This window comes from Perca flavescens, chromosome 12 (assembly GCF_004354835.1).
Source record: "Perca flavescens isolate YP-PL-M2 chromosome 12, PFLA_1.0, whole genome shotgun sequence".
NCBI classification, from domain to species: Eukaryota; Metazoa; Chordata; class Actinopteri; order Perciformes; family Percidae; genus Perca; species Perca flavescens.
Genome location: NC_041342.1, coordinates 32,114,413 through 32,140,289, shown reverse-complemented (window position 1 = coordinate 32,140,289; position 25,877 = coordinate 32,114,413). Strand labels below are relative to the sequence as shown.

The following is a 25,877-nucleotide window of genomic DNA, read 5'->3' as shown; positions in this document are numbered from 1 at the left end:
GAAATATAAAATTAATGAGAAAGCAAGAGGGAAAAGGAAATAAGACGGCACAAGAAAAGGGAGAAAAAGACGAAAATAGAAAGACCCAGAGGCTGTCAGAAAAGTGAGAAGAAAGGATGGATTGATGGATGGACTGATGGAAGGAGTGGACGAAGTAGACGATGAGAGAAGAGGCCGGTTGGGCTGTAAGGTGAAAAATGAGCCCAATATTCGGTCTGTTGTCCCTCCTCCGTCCAGCCTCCATCCTCCACATGATTAATCTCTGAAGAGGCTCAAGACCAGGTCATCCATCACCAATCTGATGTCCTAAACACACCGTGAGACTGCACACAACACGTCATCCAACAGCTATAAAAAAAACAATATCTTCTTATTTATTGACGCTTAGATTTTCCCGAGTGAGACGCTTTCAAGAGGATCATGAAACTCAATGAAATGTTCAACCCAGGAAGAGAAATAAAAGGGCTAAAAGCTCCTCAAACCAGCCTCCGTCTCAGGGTTGGGGGTGGGTTAGAAGCTCATAAAAGTGTAGCTGGTGGGCGTCCATGGGGGGGGATTTAGCCAAAGATACCTCCTCATAAATCCTCCGAGAGCTCAGGAACCTTCGTCAGTTTTAAAAGCGTTGTATCTCAGTTCATCCTTCAACTCTTGGGCAGAATGAAGAGCCAGTGCTCTCAGCGGTGACACGCCCACTGACCCATTCTTTATAGTCAACGGTTTATTTTATCCGGGATCATGGTCATTAACCAGGTAGTGCTAGTTGACAGCCTGACAAGGTCATACTAGGATTATGGGGCGGGTTTCAACCGAAACCAGGAAAGAAAGTGCCTCTGCACCATTGACATATATATAATGGACCAATAGACCCCGTTGCTCTGGACGGAGACCAGTGAAGGATATTAGAAGCACTTTTCCGGTGATCTCTTCCTTTACTGCGCAGCCTCCAACTGACAGAGACAACGTAGATGTGACGTGAGCAACCTGTCTGAAAGTGTGAAGTCTTCTGGTAGCTGTGCCGAGAGAAATCTCAATCATTCCCGATCTTACAGAGACGGAGAGCGTAGGTATATGTAAGGAGATAACATAGACACAGGCTAATTATTGATCACTAACATGCTAGTTAACATTAGTAATTAAACCTAAACAGCTAATGTAAGTCCAAACTGTTTGCGAGCTTCTCCTGTACTATACGGTAATTCCTCTACTGTGTGACAGTAAGTCTCGTGGTTATGACCCAATCGTTAGCTTGTTTTTATAAAAGCGTTCTGCTACGGAGCCATAACGTGAGCTACAAGGTAATGGAGCCTTTTATACATTGTCGTGTTTCTTTAGAAATAAACAACGGACAAATAGAGTCTTTAAATACTTCAGATGTAAAGTTATTCGCTGTCAAGTGATGTAAAAAAAAAGTGGAATGCTAACAGGAGGTGATACCTTTGTAGCAACAAAATGGCACCATCGGAGGTTCGAGTTCTGAAGCGAAGCTTACCCCCTTGCTCTGCACTCAACTGGATAGACCTACAACCAATCAGAGCAACAAATAGACCTACAACCAATCAGAGCAACGGAGACAGACGTCACAGAAGCTGCGATTCAAAGGCTGTGTCTCAAAGCGCCTACTTGCACACTTCAAACACTTAGCTTTAAGTATATCGTGTAGATAACGCAAAAAGTTCAGTGCACTGAAAGTACCAGGATGACCCCTTAAAAACAGTCAAAAAGACCCTACTCGCAATAAACGGGCGCCATCTTGACTACGAAGCGGAAAGGGGAGGTCTGGCTTGGGTCTGGCTTCTCCCGGATTTCACAACCAAGCATGATTGCGGCTCGTTCAGAATACGATCTCGTGTTGTGCGAAAATAATTCACCGAAACGTGTTCCTGAAAACATTTTAAGAGAGAAATAGGCCGTGCAGTTGCTGAATCTTCTTCAATTCATTTCAGATCAACAAAGGTCAGTTTAAGAGATTTCCGTCAGATTTTCAGTGGCGGCAAGCCGAGCCGAACAGACCGCTCGTCATTTCCGGTAAGCGTTTTAGCATAAGTGTTCCTGTTGGGACAACACTAACCATCGAAAGTGGGCACTACGGCAGTAAGTGGTCAGTGCACTTTCAGTGTATTGACGGAAGTGTGCCGAATGAGACGCAGCCAAAGGCAGGCTTCCACAGAGCGAAGACAGCCTGATGCTGTATCCTTTTTAGAGGTTTGTGTGCAGACAGATCATTCAGCCTGGTTCTTGTGATGTCACACAGTGTCAAAGTGCTGTGGAGACCCGGTGACACCGACATGATGAGAAAGTTTCCCCAGCTCCGAGGGAAACGTAATTGGCGTGCCACGGCAGCACATAAGGAGCATCGCAGGCTCCACAGATCCAGTTATTAAATCTGACGGGGACTGTGATAAACCAGACAAAAACAACTGATTATCAGCCGTTTGATTCCCGACCTCCGCTAATTAAATCGCTGTTGAACAAAACAGACGTCGGTTCCCAGCACTGCCTGCGTCATGTGATTCACCAGGAACTCATCAGAGTGTGGAGGAGACGGTGTGCCTTCAGTCTCTCCTCTGGTTCAACTTTGTGTCTGGAAACTCCAACCCAAAAAAAAGGACCCTGAACCCCAAATCCAGTAGGCATGCAGGTTTGTTTTTTTACTGACACTGTGTGTGTCACATTTCAGCAAGCAGACACTCCATATACACACGCACACACCTTGATACAACATCTTGTGCATGCTCAGATGTCTTTGCACGCACGCACGGAGTAAATACTGTGGACAACTCAATATCCATCTCGAAGGTCCCAGTTGGCAGCGGCTGCTTTACGACGGCACTACATGCAGTCAGTCATGGATGAACACAAATCCTCGCAGGAAAAGCTTTCTGCTGCATTTGTCTCTGTGTATGTGTGTGTGTGTGTGTGTGTGTGTGTGTGTGTGTGTGTGTGTGTGTGTGTGTATGTGTGGTGTTTGGCTTGAAGTGAGCCTGTCAGAACATGTGTTGTAAAGTGCATGTAGATGTTGAAGAGTGCCGGTACATGTGTATGTTGGTGTCGGGCCTGAAAGGTTAAGAATCACAACAGAAACGTGGCAGCATTTTTTGGCATAAAAAAAAATAGGATCTCTTAACTCCTATCCATCCATCTATCCATCCATCCATCAATCCATCCATCAATCCTTCAATCCAGCCATCCATCCTGAAGCCCTGCCAGCTATATTTGATATATTTGCAGAGACCAACCAGCAATGCTTTTGAAGCCCCACCATATCCCCCAGGGGGAGATAGTAACTGAGACCTACCACCGCCTAAAGAGTCCTTTACTACATCTGCAGTATGAACACAATGTGTGTGTGTGTGTGTGTGTGTGTGTGTGTGTGTGTGTGTGTGTGTGTGTGTGTGTGTGTCGCCTGAGTTGATGGCACCGAGTGTTGTCCGCTGGCTGTGATGAGATCACGGTGATGAGGTGTCAGCGCGATAATGAAAATGAAGCAGCTCTGAAGTGTTTGCTGTGGAACCTGAGGGGTGGGGGGGGGGAATTCTCTGGGAATATCTCTGCTACTTAACTCATCTTAAAAAAAAAAAAAAAAAAAAGACAACAGACATGAGTGACACAGACACAAATGGCAGCTTCGAGAGGAACCTCACTGGGCCGCATCTGGAGTAACTTTAAAACTGCAGAATGAGTGACTGAAGGTCAACATTTTTTAAATGTCAAGCACCTGATGGAACTGCTATTACTCACAAACTCATTCACATTTCACAGGGTTGCAGAATCTCCACAAGGGGGAGCAGTTCAGTGACTGAAATCAGTCCTGCACCTGCAAACCTGCACCTAAGGAAATGTAGACATGTTGATGCACAGGTAAAGGAAAGTTACAGTAACGCAGGTACCTGAGCGACTTAAAGCTATGGTGTGTAGATTCTGCCCCCGCCATGAGGAACTCTAAGTAATGACAACAACACTGTCGGAGCATCATCACGTCAAAAGCCTGAAGCGTGATTTATGGTTCTGCGGAGGCTCCACACAGAGCTTTTGCCGTAGCGTATATGTAAGTGGCCTGATGGTTATACTTGTGCGCTGGTGTGTGCGTCGAGCCAGCGTGTGTGTGAGCGAGGGTGACGGCGATAAGAGTGCCGACTCGAGATTTATAGTGAGAGAACCAAAGTGTCTCCCCTGTGTTTTCTGACCACGGTGGGAGATCTGGATGCAGGAGAAGTTAACCCTCTCCTTGATCTCATGTGGTTTATGGACAGGGGTGTCAAACTCAACTTCACTAAGGGCCACACTGGAAAAGGGCCAGACATATTCTGGGTGGAGATGTGGACATGGTTGAGAGTACAGATACCTGGGTGTCAACATCGACAACAGGCTGAACTGGAAAATCAACAGCACTGCTGTTTACAAGATGAGCAGACTCTACTTCCTGAGGAAGCTGAGATCCTTCAACGTGTGCAGCAGAATGTTGGAGATGTTCTACCAGACGGTTGTGGCCAGCGCTTGGTTCTCCTCCGCCATCTGCTGGGGCAGCAGCATCGGAGCCAGCGATACATACAGGCTGAACAAACTGATCAGGAAGGCTGGCTCTGTTATTGGCTGCAAACAGGACACATTTGAAGCTGTGGTGGAGAGGAGGTCACTGAACAAACTGTTATCTATCATGGATAACCCCGACCACCCTCTCCACCCCCCCCACACTGGTCCACCAGAGGAGCACCTTCTCTAAGAGGCTTCAACAGCTTCGATGTCGCACGGACCGCTACAGGAAATCATTCCTACCACAGGCAAATAAACTTTTTAACACTTCATCACTGAGTGTGAGATAAGACTCATATACATCACAACTGCACTGAATGCACCTTGCATAATAGGTTTATCTACATACCATTACTAGGGGAAAAGTTGTACATTTTTTACTCCCCAACTTGTACATTAACTTTATCTATATCTGTTGAATCAGTTGTTATATATATTTATATATTTATATATATTTTAAATATTGCTCTTGTAGTATTCAATTATTATTTAATGTATATTGTTTCCTATTATTTAATGTATACTCTGTATGTGTGCTGTGTGTCTGCTATTTTTGCTGCTGCAACAATTTTCCAATAAAAAAAATCTAATCTAATATAGAGTTTATTGTCATGCTTTTATTTTGAAAAAGTCAAATATCTTCGACTGTATTATTTCATGTCTCATTATATAGTCTTCTCACTTACAGTTTGGCCCACATAAAGCCCTGAAAATGGCAGCAAATAGTTCCTTAGAAATCTTAGAATTTAGCAAATCAAGCACAACTGTCTGGGGCACAACTAGGCGGGCCAACATTTATTGTGAACCTAAATTGATATGCGGGCCAGATAAAAACCTGCCAGGGGACGGGTTCGGCCCGCGGGCCTTGAGTTTGACACGTGTGTTTATGGAGAAGGCTACCGAGCCACGGCCGACATGAAGTTTTATTATATATATACAGTTGATCAATATCAATATAAAACGTGTTGAATGTTCAATATTATACCGATGTTCAAAGAGACGGGACCACCACATCTAGCAAGTGGGTTTGTAAGACAGACACGGCCCCCATACTTATTCACAGTATTTGTGCGTTTTTCATTGTGTCGACATTGGGGTTGATAATTGAAGAACAGTTGAATGTTATATTAAGTGTTAAACAGAAATGTTTAAATTCGGAATGTTTGTTCTTAATTCTTATTAATAGTTATCAATTTCGATCAATATGATCAAGCAATATCGTGATATACCCCTCAGCCATATCGCCCAGGCCTAGCAATTAACCAAATTTTGATCGCGATTTTCAATTTCGGCTCCTCGCGATTACAAAAAAACAAAAGGATAATTATAAAAGTTCAAAAGGGATATTTTTACAGTTTAAGGTTTTTTTTGTTGGTTTGTTTTTAAAGTTCAATAAATGCAACATCTTTCCAGAAGTCAACGAGTAATTGTGATAAATGTTCCAGATTTCAGTATTGACAAAAAAATAATTGTGATCATGATTCTATCCATAATCGAGCAGCCCTGGGGCAAATGCATCTGTCTCCACAGCATTTCAAAACAAAAAGCATTTATTTGTGTCTCTGAACCACGTCTGAGTAGTTCAGGACAAGCCCCAAGTCTCCGGGGATGAGCCTGAAAGGCATCAAAAGACGTCTTCCATTTTCTATCTGCAGAGCCTTGGATATCATGTCCTCTCACATGGGGGCATTCAGGCTGAGCGACGTCCAGCTGTGATCATCAAAAAACCCCAGAAAAGGAAAAGGGATCAAACCCCTGCTTTGATTTTCCACCCCCAGCGTGCCGAGATATGAGTCCGTCAAAGGCAAAAAAAAAAAAAATAAGAGAGGAAGAATCGGTGAAACAGGTTTCCTGGCTCCTCCGGCTGTACAGATCCGCTACGTTTAGTGAAATATGACCACTCCAAATGTTTCTTACAAGCAGAAGCAGCTGATGAATCGGATGAACAGACTACGGTAACGGCCGGTAAACTGAGACGGTGCCGAGTACGGGAAAGCACAGCAAACATTCAATCCTAACCCTTTTAGCAGCTGATTGCTTGCTCAGATCAAATGGCCGAAGAACTGAATGGGGCTATTTCTATTTTTTCTTGTATGTTTAATCCTATTGTGGGGTTTTGAGAAATATCTTAGAGCGTCATAATAGATTGATATCATTTCTAAATCCAGAAATGTACATGGAAGTGTGAAAAAAAACAAAAAAAACTGGAACACACCGCACGCATATAGCGTACAGCAGCTATTTTTATTTCGGTGCCCATGTTATCCAATCTGTCCGGCCACACCGGGCGCATAGCAGCGGCCCTGAAGCTAAAATGTCGGCGTCTCCTCCATTTCTTGCGCGAGACGCGAGCGTATGTGTCAAGCCCGGCAGGAAGACCACAGAGCAGACGGATGCTTTACCAAAATAAAACACATTTCAAAATAAAACAGACAGGGTCATGGTGATTTTGTGTGTTCCAGCTGTTAGTCATCAACGCAAAGTTGAATCCAAATAACGGAATAACTTTAAGGCTACTATATTTATGTAACGGGAACTGAGAAGACTGCTTAATTTAAAAAAAACTATTATCCAAGAACACTAAAAAGCATAAACAGAGATTAGAAGCTCTGGTCTGCGGGGGGACCCTCTCAAAACTCCAGTTTAGAAATCCTTTCTGCTGCTTCCTCTTTTTCTTTTTGACTCAGCGTCTCAATGAGGCAGCGAGCAGACTGCCAAAAGCCACCGCCGGCAGAGATCTAACAGGCATATGGTGCTGTTTACGCAACACCACGCAAGTTTACTTGTGCTGAAGAAACACATCTGCTGCACCCACAACAGCCCAACGATGGCTCCGTCTCAAGGACAAATGAGCCAAGAAGGAGAAATCGGTTACAAAGTAAGAGTTGACTTTTTGGTCTATATTTCAGACGTTTAAAGCACTGCAATAGGGAATAAAATAAGACAGTTTAGTAATAAGACAGAACTGTTTCTACACAGAGGGAAATTGTTGTGCAGTAGTTGCAGTGCAAAGTGTGAAACATGCCTTGAGCAGATACTCTGTTAATCCTGACGAAAAGGCGACAAAAAAGGCGACGAAAAAGGTGACGAACGTCATATATCCCTCCTGTTGCCCTCTTGTCAAATTTGTCCAATTTTCAAATAGTTTCTACATCAGAAATTTGGGTTTCCATCAACCAAACTGTCAAAAGAAATAACGTGGATGGTTCCCTACAACGCTCATCATGAGTGAAATAAATGATCGGTTCACTACTTCCATTGAATTTTTTTTAAAGCGCTGAAGAAACCTACAGAAACATCTGAAGAAATGACAAAAAAACTTGGAAAAAAGCTTCAAAAACGTCAGAAAAGGCGACAAAACTGTTGAAAAAGACGACCAAAACGTTGAAAAGAAATACGTTTCCATTTTAAATTTTGACGCAGAAAAACAAAAAGTTGCATGGTCGACGGGAAGACAACACGAGGGTTAAATATACAAAAGAAAAGAATAAAAACTAGAGTATCTGTTTAACAAGCAGCTGAACAATGCTGATTGTTTAGCAGTGTCTTAATACAGCTCTAACTGGTTGTAAAGAGCCATGCATTGAACCGCGACTGTTTTAGATCCTGCATCAATATTAAATGCCACAGATTAGTATCAAAAAACTAACTCCCCACTGTCATATACCAGTCTACATTTTTCTTTGCCCCATTTTGCATTTTTTGTGTCGTTAGTACAGTCTATTAGAGCTGCACGATACGAGGAAAATATGCGATAAGGTTGTTGAATATCGCGATAGATGCTATTTCTTGCGATAAATAAACAGATTTTAAAGTGTACTCCGTTCTGCTGCTTTCAGTATTCTGCTTAAATACAACAAATTGCTTGTTGAATTTAAAAAAAACGAATTTCCATATATATAGATATTTTCTTACAACCAAAACAGAAAAACGGAGTGTCTATCGCGATATGTCGCAACCTTTTGCGATGTGTATATTGCGCCAGTTGATATTGCGATAACGATAATTTTTTTTTTTTTAAAACGATATATTGTGCAGCTGTCAATGTTTTCATACAGTTTATATCTTGTTCTTTTATGTATACAGGGGCAGACAAAACTTGGGCACCTGGCAATTCCGTCCCTTACCAGCCCAATTTCAGACAGGGACATTGTTCTATAACTACAAAAACCAGGCTCATGGGAGATTATGGCAACCAGCAGCATGAGGCGCACTTACAGGCTTTCATAATGAAATAATACACACTGGAGCACAAAACCTTCAAATAAACGACCATGGCACCATCTTAGACTATAATGGAAATGCTTGAATATTTTAAACATATTATTACATACTTAAACACCCAAAACGCCAAACTACAAAGACATAGCAGACCAGACGCGAACTTTTATTTTGAAAAGTAGAAGCCCGACGGCACCAGATGGGAGGCTCCAGGCTGCAGCCGTACAGTCTTGCATATTTTTGTCAAACTAGTGTGAAACGCCAGTGTTGCCGCATTTTCTTTTTTCCAGCGGCCCATATCGGCCCAAGAGTGCATCAGCCTTTCTGGCATTCGCCAGAACTGCCAGGTTGCCAGCCCGCCTATGTATGTATATGTATTTTAATGTTATTTTATATTTAAGTTTTTCTTATCTCCTGCAGTCCAAGAGGACAGTTCAGAAAGACAGCAGCCTGTACACATCATGACGTGACTGCTGAGAGCGTCCAGCAGCAGACCGAGGCAGCGGACCGTGTAATTACCATATACCATACAATTCAGGGAGCTCTGCCTAGCAGTTACACTGAAGGCACAGTGAGAGGTCTTCAGGTCTGAGAAACTGGGGCTGCACGATATGAGGAAAATATCTAATTGCGATTATTTTGATTGATATTGCGATATGATGATTTTTGTGAGGATCTGTACCAAACAAAGAGGTTTTCTTTAGTCTGTAGGATACGATTTGTATGCCAGGATGTCGCTGCAGCAACAAAATATGTAACTCAGAATGGTTTGACAACAAATTTGAAGCTTGGAACTATTCAGTACAGCCCTACCTTTAAGGAATATGCCACCGTGTGTTGAAATAGGGCTTATCACGGTCTCCCTTAGCTGGAGATAGGTGGGCCAACGCATTTTTTGTGCATGCATTGTTTTAGTCCGGTTTTAGTCCGGTTAGTCCAAGTTCAACACCGGCAGCGCCACTGCTAGTTAGCTTAGCATAGTGAATGGTTGTTACCGGTTAGCATGTTGTGAGTAAAAGTGATCCAACAAAAGACAAAAAAACAACCTAATTACTTGCACTGAGACAAAAAATGCGTTGGCTCACCTATCTACAGCCAGGGTAGACCGTGATAAGAACTATTTCAACAAACGGTGGCGTATCCCTTTAAAGCTTCTGTACATTGTGTAAGAATTTCTCCCATCTAGGGGTGAAATTGTATATGACAACCAACTGAATATTACTTTCTAGCCCCTCCCATTCCGATCGTGTTGTAACTCCTACGGTGGCAGTATTATTCCAAGAAGTACGACTTTGTCCGTGAGTGTTCCTTCCAGCGTAATAATAGTTTTACGTTTTCGTTATTTTGGAACCATTTCATTGCTAACATCAGCTATCAGGTTTAGGGCTGGGCGATATAGCTGAAAACTGTATCGCGATATAAGTGTTTCATATCGGTCGATATCAATAATTATTGATATTTTTTATGACCTATTTAAAATAAGGACCAGGAGAAAAATATATTAAATTTAAACATTTTTATTTTAAACTTAACCCTGCTCTGATTATAATCCCCTCAGTTATAAAGCAGGAATGTCAACACAACCATGGAAAACACTAAAATAATTAAAATGTAAACATAGGTCTAAAATCACAATGAACACTTAACAATTATCTCTTAACATTAAGGTGCAAACTTAAAGAATAAGTAAGAAATGCTTCATAAAGTGTAATAAAATAGTGCAAAATGTTAAATATAATAAACCTGAGAAACTATTTTCTGCAGGTTTAGTGCTAGGTTGGTAACCTGGCTTCTGAACAGACATGTCTGCCTCCGTTATTTCTTTGTAGTAAGGCACTGATGCAGAGTACCTCTCCATGGCGGTCTGCTGCTTGTGCGGTGTAGCAGCTGCAGATGTTGTTGGACGTTGATGGCGAATACGGCTGTGCTCCAAAGTGTGAGCGCGGCTAAGGTGGTAAAACAAGTTTGTGGTCGTACCAGTGTTGGTGGGGACGACGGTCTGACGACATTGGTCTGTCTACGGTCAGACTTATAAAATCCCCAAAACTGCCATACTGACTTTTGTTTTATCAACAATTTCCTCGCTCGCTGCGGCACTCACTTTCCACTTATCACTCCACGCCGGTTCTGTTATTGAAGAACACGAGACAGCGATGTGGCGCAACCAAACTTGATACTGTTACATGATTGGCTGTTAGAGTGTCACTCCCTACGTCGCTAGGTTACCAGAGAGCGAGTGCCTTTGTTCATGCAACCAAACTTGATTCACAATCTCTGGTTTCTTCTGATGAAGAAAAACAAATTATCGAACATTTTAACGACCGCATTTTCTATTGATATTGATTACGTGTCTATTGCGAGACATATCGTTATCGTTTTATCACCCAGCCCTAATCAGGTTCCCAACTGAATGCATGTTGGTAAAGTATCGGCGTGATCCTCCATCTTCAACAGGCTTTCAAATCTGTCGGCAGATCGAATAATCACACCCTGGCATTCGTCACGGTGCTAGTGAGTGTAAAAGCACGAATGGCGGAGGTATGTCCCTCTTTGGCTAATGTATTTTAAAGATGGAGGCGCTACATGGGGGCCGTCATTCGAGCGATTCGCCCATATATATATTCTGATTCTGAATGGCAGATTCTACGCTTACGGGAATACTTTGATTAGTTGGTGGAAGTTATTACACATGGATGAGCACGTTTGTGAAAGAAAAGTTGGTTTTTTTGTTGCTAAGAATCAACTCAAAACATTACACAATGGAGCTTTAAATAAAGCTTTTTACAGGCTTACAGTCTTCAAACCTGTGGCCTTTACTGAACATTTCCGTTGGTTAATACACCGACGCAAGCCTCGGGTGGATTTAAGTTTAAGATTTTGGAAACATTGGCCTCATGGAACCAAAAACAATTGATCTGAGTCTCCAGCATGTGATGTTGAATAGACAAACCGTTGTGGAGCTGCTGCCGATGACCGTGTATGGAAACTAGAGTTAGTGGAAACTGTGGCTCCGTTCTGGCTGACCGGCCAGAAACAAGACGCTCATTTTCTTCCTCCAAACAGCAGAAATATGAACAAAACGCAGTCTGGGTTCATTCAAATGTAGTCAACGTGGCACATTTAAAAGGCCATCACACCTGGCATCACACTCTTCGTATTATTTATTTCCAAAAAAATGGGATTTACAGAAGGGGGATGATATATACTTCACATGTTTTGCCCTGTTATGACAATTATATGGTATATCGTGTACGTACAAATGGTTCATGTGAACAGTCTGACAGTCTGCTAAATGTCTTGTTGAAAAGTTTTTTCAAAAAACTTATTTAAAAAAAAGAAGTTATATTAAAGGTTGTTTTGATTGAATTGGTGTTCCTTCAAAGATAGTGTAATAAAATGCTGAATGACTTTAAAAACGTTGAGTTCCCTCCTAAAGTGCTCATATTTTGCTTTTTGGCTTTTTCCCTTTCCTTTATTGTGTTATATATCTTTTTTTGTGCATGTTATAGGTTTACAAAGTCAAAAAGCCCAAAGTCCACCCCAAAGGGACTTCCCATCTCCAACAGAAAACACGGTTCACAAACTGCTCCAAACAGCTCTACTGTAGTCCAGCCTTTACTTCAGAGACCAACGTGGTCACTTTGGAACACACGTTATAATGCTCGCCTAGCTGCTAGCATGGCACGCCCTCATACTCTGCTTCTGACTGGCTAGTAGTCCTTACCTAGGTACTGTCAGGGCATGCCCTCATACTCTGCTTCTGACTGGCTAGTAGTCCTTACCTAGGTACTGTCAGGGCGCCCTCATACTCTGCTTCTGACTGGCTAGTAGTCTTTACCTAGGTACTGTCAGGGCGCCCTCATACTCTGCTTCTGACTGGCTAGTAGTCCTTACCTAGCTACAGCACATGTGTAGTCTATCTCCTTGACCTTCCACTTCCGGGGTTGCTATGATGCAGACGGAAAGTCCGCCGGATTTCACTCATTTAGGCCGGATGTTGGTCCCCTTCCTCTTCCTTTGTGTCTGCATTCTAACCTCCGGTGGATTTGTGAGGACTATGGTTAACTGCTCCTCAGATCTCTGCAGGGTAAATCCAGACAGCTAGCTAGACTATCTGTCCAATCTGAGTTTTCTGTTGCACAACTAAAACTACTTTTGAACGTGCACATGTTCCACCAAAACAAGTTCCTTCGACGTAGCATAGTATTGCGATATTTTCCGTGGCAACACTGTACCGATACACAGACGCCAAGTATCGATCTGTTGTTATAAATTATATGTGTTGGTCAGTTTGCAGCAATAAGATTGAAGTGAGATGAACAAACAGATGTTGACAAAGTTTCCATTATATATATATATGAACATGGGTTTCTTTCAACCAAATTGCCCAAAAATAACATGGATGCATGGATGTGCTTCGAAGGTTAGATTCATGGTTACTTTCGTTGAACTTTGGGTGTTTTATTCAATTTCATAGCATTTGGAAAAAAAATGTTAGCCGCTATTTTTATATCGGCACCCATGTTGTCCAATTCATACTGGGCCCGCACGCTGTAGGGGTCGTTTCGGCATCTCCTCCTTTTCTTGCGCAAGACCCGAGCGAATGTGTCAAGCCACAGAGAGAGAGAAGGATCGCTTTGTGACAGGCGCGTAGAAATACGCGTCCGGCATGATTTAAGACCTAGAACACAATACTTGAGCAATTTTAAGAGATTTTTAAAAAGGCATACACATTTGATTTTGAAACTTTAGACTTTTTAAGACCCCGCGGAAGCCCTGACCAATGGTCAACCCTGGAATATCATCGCAATATAGACACTGATGTATTTAGTCAAGAACATCGTGATTTCTGATTTTCTTCATACCGCCCAGCCCTAATCCTGACATGACTTTTAACACACTGTCTAAATTCCTGTGACGGTACAAAATGTTTTTAGCAGTGAGCTTCATGAGCAGCGAAGGGTTGGAGTCAGAAATAGCCTTTGTTTTGTTTTTTTTAAGAAGTTGTGTGTCTTTTAAGCCGGAGAAAATCCAATTAACCGAGATTGCTTCTGAATGAATCTCTATCAGCGATCACATCTTCGGGATCTGCCACAGACTGAATTAAACTGATCACGTTAAGACTTTTAGCCGTGGGCCAATCAATTAATCCTGCAGCAAAGAAAGAGGACTCGGTATTCTGGGAAGCACAGTGGTGTCAGTTTACCCCCCCGATTTCATTTGTAAATGTGAGAACATTTCTCTGGCGTTAAATACGTCCCTGTGAGGCTGCGAGTGTGAAACCGAGCATGTAACAGGAGCTCAGATCAGATAATAAAAAAGGCACACATCTGCCAACATCTGACCCCCAAATTCATCCGACTTTCATCTTTGAAAATCTTTAACAAGCGCTTCATTATACGTCAGAGTTGCATATTCATTCACTTTGCTGTACACAGCCTGAGATTCATTTTCTACTTGAATTTACTCCTCTCTAAAATTAGATTAGTGTCTGCTCTGTTGAAGAAATAGTCTGAGATTTTGTGAAATAAACTTATGCGCTTAGCTGCTTAGCTTAGCATAAAGACAGGAAGCAGGGTGAACAGTAGGGGTTGGGGGAAACTATACATAGTATGGCAATATTTTCCGTGGAAAAACTGTATCGATACACTGGTGCCGAGTATCCATCTTTTATTGTATAAATTGCACATGAGAATTTCACTTTTTTGGTACTAGAATAATAAAATCAATTGCTTTTTCAGTCCACTAGATTGTGCAGTTGACTTGTTTTTAATTAAAGATAAAACAGATTCCTTTGGGGACATAAAGTTGCAAAATGTTTTTTAAAAAATGGCAATATATCGCAATATGTTTGAACTTGCAATATTTTATTGTGACAAGTATCGTGATGATATCAATTGTGGGGCCTATGGTAGTCTTGTGTTGCCAGACCTTCCTCCACAGCGCTGCAAAGGAGGGTCTGGCGAGTCCACACAGCATTCCGGGATGGGAGAAAAACGGCCTCTGGTTTATTGGCATTTCTTTGAACCAATCACAATCGTCTTGGGCTCTTATCGCCCAGCGCCTCTGCATTTTGGTGGAACACGTGCACGTTCAAAAGTAGTTTTAGTCGTGCAACAGAGAACTCAGATTGGACAGATAGTCTAGCTAGCTGTCTGGATTCCCCCTGCAGAGATCTGAGGAGCAGTTAACCATAGTCCTCACAAATCCACCAGAGTTAAGAACGCCAACACAAAGACAGAGGAAGGGGACATCCGGACGAAAATAAGGGACATCCGGAGCAATCCCAGAAATGAAAAATCATTGATGTAGTCTAGGCCTCTGGTGATTCCCAGCCCAAGCAAACAGCTGACGTGGCTCTGTCCAAAAGGTAAGAAAACTGCAGTACCAGCATCTAAAGCTCATTTACTAATGACTACTGACTAAAGTTATATCTCTTTTGTTAATCCATACAATAACAAATTGTCTAGCCTGCGTGTCAGATCCAACTGAAAGAACTAATACTTTTCTTTTCTTAAAACAGATAGGTTACATTAAATTAATAAAAACCCTTTCCTGCAATTAATTCAGAATTGTGCACAGTTCACAGAGATCAATCCAATATTAGATTGAGATTATCAGCTAGTCCGTGATGATGCAACCGTTAAAAACCCCGGGCCAATAGATTTACACCATCACTACAGTACGTGAAAACAGCCCATAAACTATTATACTGTAAATATATAGAGTTCTAATGTCCAGCCAATCAGGACGCAGTTCCACCAATCACAATGAGGAGTCAGAGCACACACATACACACACACGAAAACCAATCAATTCCTATAAAGCCCTTTATAACCCAGGTTTTAAATAGGCCTCAATAAAAAAAACTGAGATTAAAACACCCATCTCGTTTTAAGCAATTTCAGGCTCTGGCTGTGTGGGATGAGTTCGCGTTGGAGGAATACATTTGTGAAATTGGACCTCAGTTTCAGAAAAGGGCCCGGAAAGGAGCGTCATCTGGCGGTGCCTGTAGCCGGCTCACAGTCACCTGTTGGTGGCTAAACAACTGCTTGCATCCCGGAGCTCTGTAGCCAGCATCGCGGAGCTCTGTAGCCGGCTCACAGTCACCTACTGGAGACTTAACAACTGCTGGCATCCCGGATTTTTGTTCCCACCGGGGATAAAAAATAATTCAACAGAGGCAGGGATGTGTGGACCAGAAAGGGGAAATATCCCACACATCCCCCCGGGAAAATCCCATCCTCAGTACGAGCCACCTGAGATAGAAAGCTACAAATCAAAAATCCTTGTCTCATTGAAAATGTTAATGTACAATAAAGGTCAGGAGGAGGAAGAAGAAAAAAAAAAAAGGCAGAGGGGTTTCTTCACACTCAGGACAAAAATCACATTTGATTTTCTGGCTGAGAAGTTTCCCACTTGTCAGACTTCATCGGATCAGGAGTCTGCAGAGAACCTTGAAGCGTAAGCGAAAGCAGGGCTGATCTGATGCTGAAGTCTGTCTGCCCGCGTCTGACTCTCTGACCGATTGTTTCGGTATCTGCAGAGCCAGTCCCAAAAAACGGCAATTATACGTCCGCCTGTCACTCAAAATATCTCCAATCTGGTCTAGCTTTCGTGAAACTTCAGCACCAACGTGATACGTCACACGCCATTGCTCAGATTTTGCCGGTAGGTTTCAACTAGAGCTGCAAAGATTAATTGATTCATCAATTAATCGCCAACTATTTTGATATTTGATTATCGAGGAGTCATTTTTTTATGAAAAAAAGTCAAACTTCTCTGATGTCAGCATGTTAAATGTGAATGTGTTCCAGATTCTTCTCTCCTTGACAGGAAACTGAAGTATCGAAGCCGAGAACGTTTGTGTCTGTAGCATCATTTACACCGTAAAAGGTCAAGGAGGGAAGTCATTTTAGTGATGAAGCCCGTATTTGAAAGTAGCTTGATTATAATTATAACTTCAGCTTGTTAATGTATGATCCCGTCCGCACTGACGAAACCGCCGATTTGGAGCCTGACCTTAAATTTCACCCACCGATTTCACAACTGAGTCCTCGGGAAAGAAACTTTAGCGGGTAGGTCGCACAACTACTCCAAGCACAATTTAACTGTCTGTGAAAGAGAGCAAAGGAGCCAGCAACATGGCAGTGGAGGATTAAACTACAAGAAACCTCCTCAAAACATATTTAAGTCTTCACGCCAAGCAATGAGACGAAACCCTTCCCTGAAGCTGCGCCAGAATCCAACATATGTTGATTAGATGGACTGACTGAGAGAAATCAGAAATCAGAATGGGGTTTTATTGCCAAGTACATTTTTTAACACACACACAAGGAATTTGTTTTGGTGTTGTTGGTGCACATCACACATTCTCTAAATGTAATAAACAATATAAGTATAGGTATAAACCATATATGTATATGTACACAGTATGTATTAAATAAAAAATAAAGATAGAAATAAAATAAAATAAATAAAGAGCAAAGAGCATTACAGCAGAGAGAGAACAGTGGCATGAAGAGCCAGGTGGAGAGTCAGGGTGGTTTCCGGGCCTTGTTAATAAGGCTAGTGGTGGAGGAAAAAAGCTGTTCATGTGGCGTGAGGTTTTGGTACTGATGGACCTCAGCCTCCTGCCAGAGGGGAGTGGCTCAAAGAGTTTGTGTCCGGGGTGGGAGGGGTCAGCCACAATCTTTCCATCACGCTCCAGAGTCCTGGTGGCGTAAAGGTCCTGGAGCGGCGGCAGATTGCAGCCAATCACCTTCTCTGCAGACCGAATGACACGCTGCAGTCTGCCCTTGTCCTTGGCAGTGGCAGCAGCGTACCAGATGGTGATGGAGGATGTGAGGATGGACTCTTTCTTGACGAGGGAGCTGATGTTCAGCTCCCACTTGAGGTCTTGGGAGATGGTAGTTCCCAGGAAGCGGAAAGACTCCACAGTGTCAATTGTGGAGCCACAGAGGGTGATGGGGGCAGGTGGGGCTGGGTTCTTCCTGAAGTCCACAACCTCCACTGTCTTTAGAGCGTTGAGATCTAGATTGTTTTGGTTGCACCACTTCACCAGGTGGTCAGCCTCCGACCTGTAGGCAGACTCGTCTCGAGTTCGATGAGGGAGGTGTCGTCCGCGAACTTCAGAAGCTTGACGGACTTGTGACTGGAGGTGCAGTTGTTGGTGTACAGGGAGAAGAGCAGAGGCGAAAAAACACAGCCCTGAGGGGATGCGGTGCTGATGGTCTGTGAGTTGGAGACGTGTTTCCACAGCGCAGTGCTTCAAGCTTGATGGGGAGACAGCATCCGGTCCAGCAGCTTTCCTGGGATTCTGTCTCCTAAAGAGTCTGTTGACATCCCTCTCGTGGATGGAGAGAGTCGTCACTGAGGTGGGTAGGGGGTTGGAGGTGGAGACCTTTAAGGAGGGCATTGGTGGGGGGGCCCAGGACCCTGCTGAGGTGAGGGAGGTGGAGGTGATGCACAGTGGCTGTAGCTGTAGGGGGGTGTCGTGGGGGATGGTGTCAGGACTGACCTTTTGTCTTTCAAATCGACAGTAGAACTCGTTCAGGTCATTGGCTAGGTGTCTGTCATCGAAGGAGTGGGGGGGTTTTAGGCTTATAGTTGGTGATCTGCCTAAGTCCTTTCCAGACAGTCGCAGAGTTATTAGCTGAGCACTGGTTTTGGAGTTTCTCAGAGTACCGTCGTTTAGCCTCCTTCACCGCCTTGCTAAACTTGTACTTTGACTCTTTAAATCTGTCTTTGTCCCCACTCCTGAAGGAGTCTTCCTTAGCCAACCTTAACCTTCTGAGTTTGGCTGTGAACCAGGGTTTGTCATTGTTGTAACTCACCCTGGTGCATGATGGGACACAGCAGTCCTCACAGAAGCTGATGTATGACGTCACAGCCTCGGTGTACTCATCCAGACTGTTGGTAGCAGTCCTGAACACATCCCAGTCAGTAGAATCCAAACACGACTGGAGATCCTCCACAGCCTCACTGGTCCACTTCCTTGATGTCCTCACAACAGGTTTGCAGAGCTTTAGTTTCTGCCTGTAGGTGGGGATCAGGTGGACCATGACGTGGTCAGAGTGTCCAAGTGCAGCACGGGGGACGGCGTGATGAGCATCCCTGACTCACACTAATTCAATATCAACTGACTTAAAAGGTCCAGTGTGTAGGAATTTCTCCTATCCAGCGTTGAGATCATATATCGCAATCAGCTCTCTCGCGCCACGCAGTTCAAAGTAGGTATTACAGCTACGGTAGCCTTCACACTTCAAAAAGACGGTCTCTTGCTCTTTTCAATCTCCATTTTCTTTTTCTGGGCGAAGAAGAAGAAGACTCCTGTTCCTGAAATCTGGATTTTGAATACATGTGGTCCTCCGCGTTTCCTTCTTCAAACCTGCCGGGGCTGGGAAGCTACGATACCCATTAGCAGCATTAGCAGCAGCTGTGAGTTTATCATATGACAGAGAAAACGCAAAAGGCGGAGCAGTATGTCCGGTATGTCCCTTACCGGCTAACGTATTTCAAGATGGAGCATTAATATGGAGCGTCTACCCCAGTTCATGCAAATGCAAATGTGAAATTTCAAGCCAAAAGGAATACTTGGAATTGATGGTGGTGGAAAATATTCACGGAAAAGGACAAGTTGGTGAACGGGTAACACAGATTTTGATAATGAACAACTAAACATGTTACACACTGGGACTTTTTTTTTTTTCTCAGGATCCATTCAAATAATGATCAGAAGAGTAAAAGGCCCCGATTGCCGCCCTAGTTTGTGCGGTGTGCCCTGCGGCCATGGTCGGCTGTCTGCCAATCCATCGGATTGCCATCCATATGACAAATGTGTCTGTTTTCGACGAGCAGAAGCAGCTTCTAGAAGTTGTTAAGTTAGGGAACTATGGGATGCTCGTTCATGTGTCGGGGGGGGTAACTGACCCTGCACCAGTTTAAATACCTAACAGTGGTTTCTGTGGTCAGACGTTCCCAGCTGTACTTCTAATATAAAATCTGAGTGAGAAGACAAACAAGAAGGAGCATAGCTGATACAATATTAAAAGTGCTCTAAGTGATGTGACGTGTATTTTAACGCGGTCTCTGAAGTTGAAAAAAAAGTGATAAATTGCAATATATCGCAGAATATTGGAATACATTTTAAATTGTTCTATCGTATTGTGACATAAGTATCATGACATACAGTAGGCTAAGTATCGTATCATGAAGCCTCTGGTGACCCCCCAATATTAACCTGTTTGATCTGGCAACATAGGTGGTTAATATGAATGCAATGCATGCTGCATTAGCAGTATGTGTGTATATCTAAAGAGGTCAGCTGGTTGTTAGTGTGTCTTGTTTGCGTGTGTGGGTCAGTCCTGTATGTTTTACAGTCAACTATTCTGACATGTGTGCCGTTCCTGTGTGCATTCGTCAAGTTAGTTTGTTTGTGCATACATCTGCAGGTGTGTGTGTGTGTGTGTGTGTGTGTGTGTGTGTGTGTGTGTGTGTGTGTGCAAAGCAGCGTGCTAGCAGGCTGGTTGGGATTGGGACTTAATTGAGCATGAAAGACAACAGCTGACCTCTGGTGCTTCCACGCTGCCGCCAATCAAACATCTGCCAGCCCCGAGGCTCAAGGACAAACGCTAACCACCGAACACACACACACACACACACACACACACACACACACACACACACACACACACACACACACACACACACACACACACACACACACACACACACACACACACACACACACACCTTCATGCTCAGATTCACCTGTGGACACAGTCTGCACACAGACAGCCTGCCTGCACAGACAACTACGCTAAATCAGAGATCTTCAGTCCGGGGCCCTCAGAGTTACTGCAGCGGGGGGCCACACAATTATTGTTTATTCTTTGAATGTTTTTTTTTTCAAAAATTAAATTTAGCGAATATAAATCAGCCTATTTGTGAAAAAGAAACACACATGATAAGCTTACTGGCCTATAGGTAAGGTAGTCACTAAGTTAGCCATACACAGATACAGTTCATCCTAAATATTCACTGGGCCACATTTATAAAACCATGCCAGCAAATACTTATTGGCTTAGTATTCTATGCTCTAAACAGGTATGTATACTTTAGGCTGCCCAAACGTTATTGTAGGCCCAGTTTATTATGCAACTTCATTTCATACAATCTAAGTAGTAGGGGGTCCCTGCTCCGTCTCTCTTTAAGTTAAGGGGTCCTTGGCTTAAAAAAACATTGAAGACCACTGCTGTGAGGTTTTTCCGTTTCTGGATGAGGAACGTTTGAGTTACAAATGTGTAAATCTCAGTCATCTTCCGGACTAGCAAGCTTGTTGTTTCAGTTGATTTATTCGACATTTCCAGTCAGAGTGGAGAAAATTACGATCGACAAACTTCTCTGATGTCAGCTTGTTAAATGTGAATATTGTTCTAGTGTCTTCTCTCCTCTGTGACAGTAAACTGAATATCTTTGAGTTGTGGATAAAACAAGACATTTGAGGACGTTATCTTGGGCTTTTTTTGGGGCTGATCCACATTTTTCACCATTTTCTGACATTTTAGAGACCAGACAATTTATCCATTCATCCAGAAAATAACCCACACATTAATCCACTATGAAAATGAAAATCAACTTTAGTTGCTGCCCTGGTTCTGTTTTTTTAAATTTATTTTTCTTAAATGCTGAAAAAAGTGATAAAAAAAAAAAAAACAAAGTTGCACAGTCGACGGCAAGACAATGAAAAGAATTGACTATGAAAAGAATGGTTAGTTGCAGACCTAGTATGGAGCGCACTATGGAATAGTATGGAAGGTTGTTGATGATGTTACTGTGACTACAGTCGCACCATTCAAACGTTCACCTGGAAATAAATGTGCATGTTTCAGAAACCGTCTTTAAAAAGGAACACGCCAACTTATTATTATTGGGACTTTGTCTTATTCAGTGTATCCCCCAGAGTTAGAGTTAGAGTCCATACATACCCTTCTCATCTCCATGCGTGTCCTAACTCTGTCTAACGCACCCACCGCTAGCCTAGCTTAGCACAGATCCTGGAGGTAACCGGCTCCATCTAGCCTAGCTTAGCACAGATCCTGGAGGTAACCAGCTCCATCTAGCCTAGTTTAGCACAGATCCTGGAGGTAACCGGCTCCATCTAGCCTAGCTTAGCACAGATCCTGGAGGTAACCAGCTCCATCTAGCCTAGCTTAGCACAGATCCTGGAGGTAACCGGCTCCATCTAGCCTAGCTTAGCACAGATGCTGGTAAGAGCCAATGAGGTTTAACCATGTATCAGCTAATTTAAATAGCTCACGCTACTGTATATGCAGCGTTTTCTTTTCCATGGTGCAAATGTTCCACCAAAACAAGTTCCTTCCTGGGACTATTTAGCAGAGCCGCTGTCGCTGAGTCAAGAGCTTAGAGCCGCCCAAAACGATTGGGATTGGTTTAAAGAAATGCAAACAACCCACAAAGTTTTTCCCTCCTATCCCAGAATGCACCTATGGTGTTGCCAGACCCTATTCCACAGCGCTGTGGAGACAGAGCTGGGTATGCGAGACCGTCCTAAATAAAATAAAAAGAGACCCACCCGAAGCCCAATCTGCATAGACTGTGATTATGTCGCCATTATGACATACACACACACACACACACACACACACAGGGGCTTCAGACACACTGACCAGTGGACACCAGTGTCTTTACAGCCGGGATGATTTCATAAAAAATTTAATACAAAAAAAATAACCTCTTGAAATAATAGTTCACATTATACATCCTAAAGACACATACATAAATGAAATACCCTGAGTATCAACATATCAATTTGGGCTCATTTTAAATGTTACGATGTGTGAGTCATCCCGTACCACAACAGCAGCTGCTGTGATTCATGAAAGCAATAACCGGAGCTACGATTCATCAGCATCACACGCTGGCCCCTCCCCCCCTCACTCGCTGCCACGCAGATTGGTCTCCAGGTGCGTCTGTCGGACATTACCGGAGAGCTGATTGGACCGTCGGGGAGGGGGGGAGGAGGAGGGGGGGGGGCGAGTGAGCTTCGCCGGTTCAGATACAGAGCAGATCAATGGCCACTGCTGCCGTGCAGGCTTGTTCACCAAGACACAGACCGTGACTCCGTTAGCATCCCTTACTCTGTCACTGTCACACACACACACACACACACACACAAAACAGGCAAGGAACAAATTATAAAGCTGCCCCCTACCCGACTCGTTGTTCTCTGAATCCATCTTGTTGGAGGCGAAGAGGAGGATGGCCTGCCAGGTGGACCTCGACTTCTCAGTCTCTCTCTCTCTCTCTCTCTCTCTCTCTCTCTCTATGTGTGTGTGTTTCAACTCCCTCTCTCTCTCTCTCTCTCCCTCCCGCTCATACACCGACTGTCATTCCTGACCTTGCAGTGTTTGTGTTTCCCCTCGCCGAAAGCAGCAGCAGTTCTGCAGTGGAAGCTAAGCTAAAAACACTCAAAACCTCTCTGTACCGATTCTCCTGAGAGACAATGGGAAACACACACACACACACACACACACACACCCACCCACCCAAACAAATGCAGATACACAAAAGCACACACACAGACACAAATGCAGACATACACAAACAAATGCAGATACACAGACACACACACACACACACACACACACACACACACACACACAAATGCAGATACACAGAAACACACACACAGACAAATGCAGATAAACAGAGGCACACAAACACACACACAAACAAATGCAGATACACACACACACACAGACAAATGCAGATACTCACACACACACACAAATGCAGATACACACACACACACACACACCCAAACAAATGCAGATACATAGACACACACACACAAATGCACGCACACACATCACTGTTTCTTGGGACTGGGTTTGTGTGAGTGTGTGTGTGTGTGTGTGTGTGTGTGTGTGTTGGGTCTGACGGTGTTTTAATCATCCTGATTGGAGTGTAATTATGCAGATTTACTGAGAGAGGGACTGCTGTTGAAGGAATTTAGCATTTAAAAATGTGCGCTTGTGCGTGCAGCGGCTATTTGCATCCGTGCAAGAGTGTGTGGGCCTCTGTGGTTGTGTAACAGTGTGTGTGTGTGTGTGTGTGTGTGCATGCTTGAGCTTCTAGCTTTGTGACGAGCAGGTTTTAGTTTTAGACCTAGGGCATGAGCACATCTTTTGAAAGAAAGTAGCAGAGTAGCCGGAAAAGTCAGGGCATTTAGAGAAAATTAGGACTTTTGTTTGGTTTTGTTTTTAAAAGCGAGGACATTTTGGGAAGGAGAGGACAATCAATTCATGATGAATTGGGGGTAATGAACTCCGAAATGTCAGCAATCACGAAAAATTCATGGAGTAGTTAACTATTTATCAAGTTTTTTCTTTTTTTACATTTTGGAAACCGCAAAGAATTGTGGAGCGTGAGGATGATTTTGAAGAGTGTAGAAGGACACATTTTTGGAAACTTGATATTTTTTCTACGCCAGGACATTTTTTATAAGTGGTTTTGAAAATTGAGGATATTTATCAAAAAGTAATTACAGCTTTATTGAAGGGAGGATATTTCTGGAAAATGACAACATTTAAAAAAGAAGGCAGGTGCTTGCTGCTGTGAGAGGGAGTGTGTGTGTGTGTGTGTGTGTGTGTGTGTGTGTGTGTGTCAAGCACTTTGTGCTATATAAAAGTGCTGTATAAATAAAGTCTGTTTGACTGATTGATAAAATTATACAATAAATGGAGAAAGAAATGACTTTGTTCCCCTCAGCAGTCAGCCTCACCACCAAGGCCCTGGACCCCCACTTACACTGACTCTGAACACCCCCCCCCCGCAACCCCTAGTCACTACACTTGCACTCAATTTCATCTTGGACATTGCATATACTATATATTCTTTGCAAATTCTGCACTCAACCCTTTCAGCCTCCTTTTTTCTTACGCAACAGTTATTTTGTATGTATACTATTTGTTCTTCTGTATTTATTGTGCATTTCATGTTTAATATGTTTGTTTACGTATTCTCCCTTAAAAGGTGCAATATGTAATATTGTATGTAATACTGGCAGCTAGCAGTTAAAATAGTTACTGCACTACCAATTCAAAATACTGGAGAGTCGTTTCCCCCGCCCCCTCCTGCCCAGACTCGAAGTTCAGGGGGGTTGCCAGGCTGAGACCGCAGCATTCACAACAATGTTGCTAGATGCTTTTCTCACATAGCCAGACATTACTCCACAGCACAGCGGAGTAGCTAACGTTAGATGCTAGTCTCACATAGCCAGACATTACTCCACAGCACAGCGGAGTAGCTAACGTTAGATGCTAGTCTCACATAGCCAGACATTACTCCACAGCACAGCGGAGTAGCTAACGTTAGATGCTAGTCTCACATAGCCAGACATTACTCCACAGCACAGCGGAGTAGCTAACGTTAGATGCTAGTCTCACATAGCCAGACATTACTCCACAGCACAGCCGAGTAGCTAACGTTAGATGCTAGTCTCACATAGCCAGACATTACTCCACAGCACAGCCGAGTAGCTAACGGTAGATGCTGGCTATATTGACAGTCATAAAAGCCCGTGCTCACGCGGAGCTCTGTAACCAACTGACAGACACACTTTTTCGGCTTAAAATGACAGTATGAACCGCTAAAAATACAACAACCTCACTGTCCTCTCCACACGCCAGTCAGGCACACTTCCTTGGCTCAGAATTACAATACGAAACGCTAAAAATACCACTACCTTGCCGACACTGTTGATTGGCTTAGAATTACGGCAACAATCGCTAAACACACTGCAAACTCACAGTCCTCTCTTTCCGATTTACAGCCCCCCTCTCGTGGCTTAAAATAACTCACCGTTGTCGGCTCCAGCCGCTGAAGAGGCTACAGGCTGTAAACAGCCATGGGCTGCATGCCTGATCCTCCCAGTAACGTTAACAGTTAGCAGGGGTAGCATGGCGGCGTTAGCCAGGACCAGTCGGGATCACTTTACTGGCTATGTCTCAATTGTTTTTGCGAGTAACCAACTCGGTTACTCTAGCTATATAATTCAATGTGAGAACACAAATGTTGAAATGACAAAAAATGCCCGTCCC

The 25,877-nt window shown here is 43.4% G+C and overlaps 1 protein-coding gene across 2 annotated transcripts in view; it reads right to left on the bottom strand.

Moving 5' to 3' along the window:
- Positions 1–25,877, bottom strand: part of efr3a (EFR3 homolog A (S. cerevisiae)) — a 153,624-nt gene that overhangs the window by 113,807 nt on the left and 13,940 nt on the right. Inside the window, exon 1 of one of the 2 annotated variants that reach the window (XM_028593428.1) lies at positions 22,988–23,046. The exons of the other annotated variant lie outside the window; for it this stretch is intronic. Within the exon in view, the coding sequence (XP_028449229.1) occupies positions 22,988–23,012 (25 nt within the window). The 5' untranslated portion in view covers positions 23,013–23,046. Of the gene's footprint in view, positions 1–22,987; positions 23,047–25,877 lie in introns of those variants that run through there. 2 annotated transcript variants of the gene reach the window in all.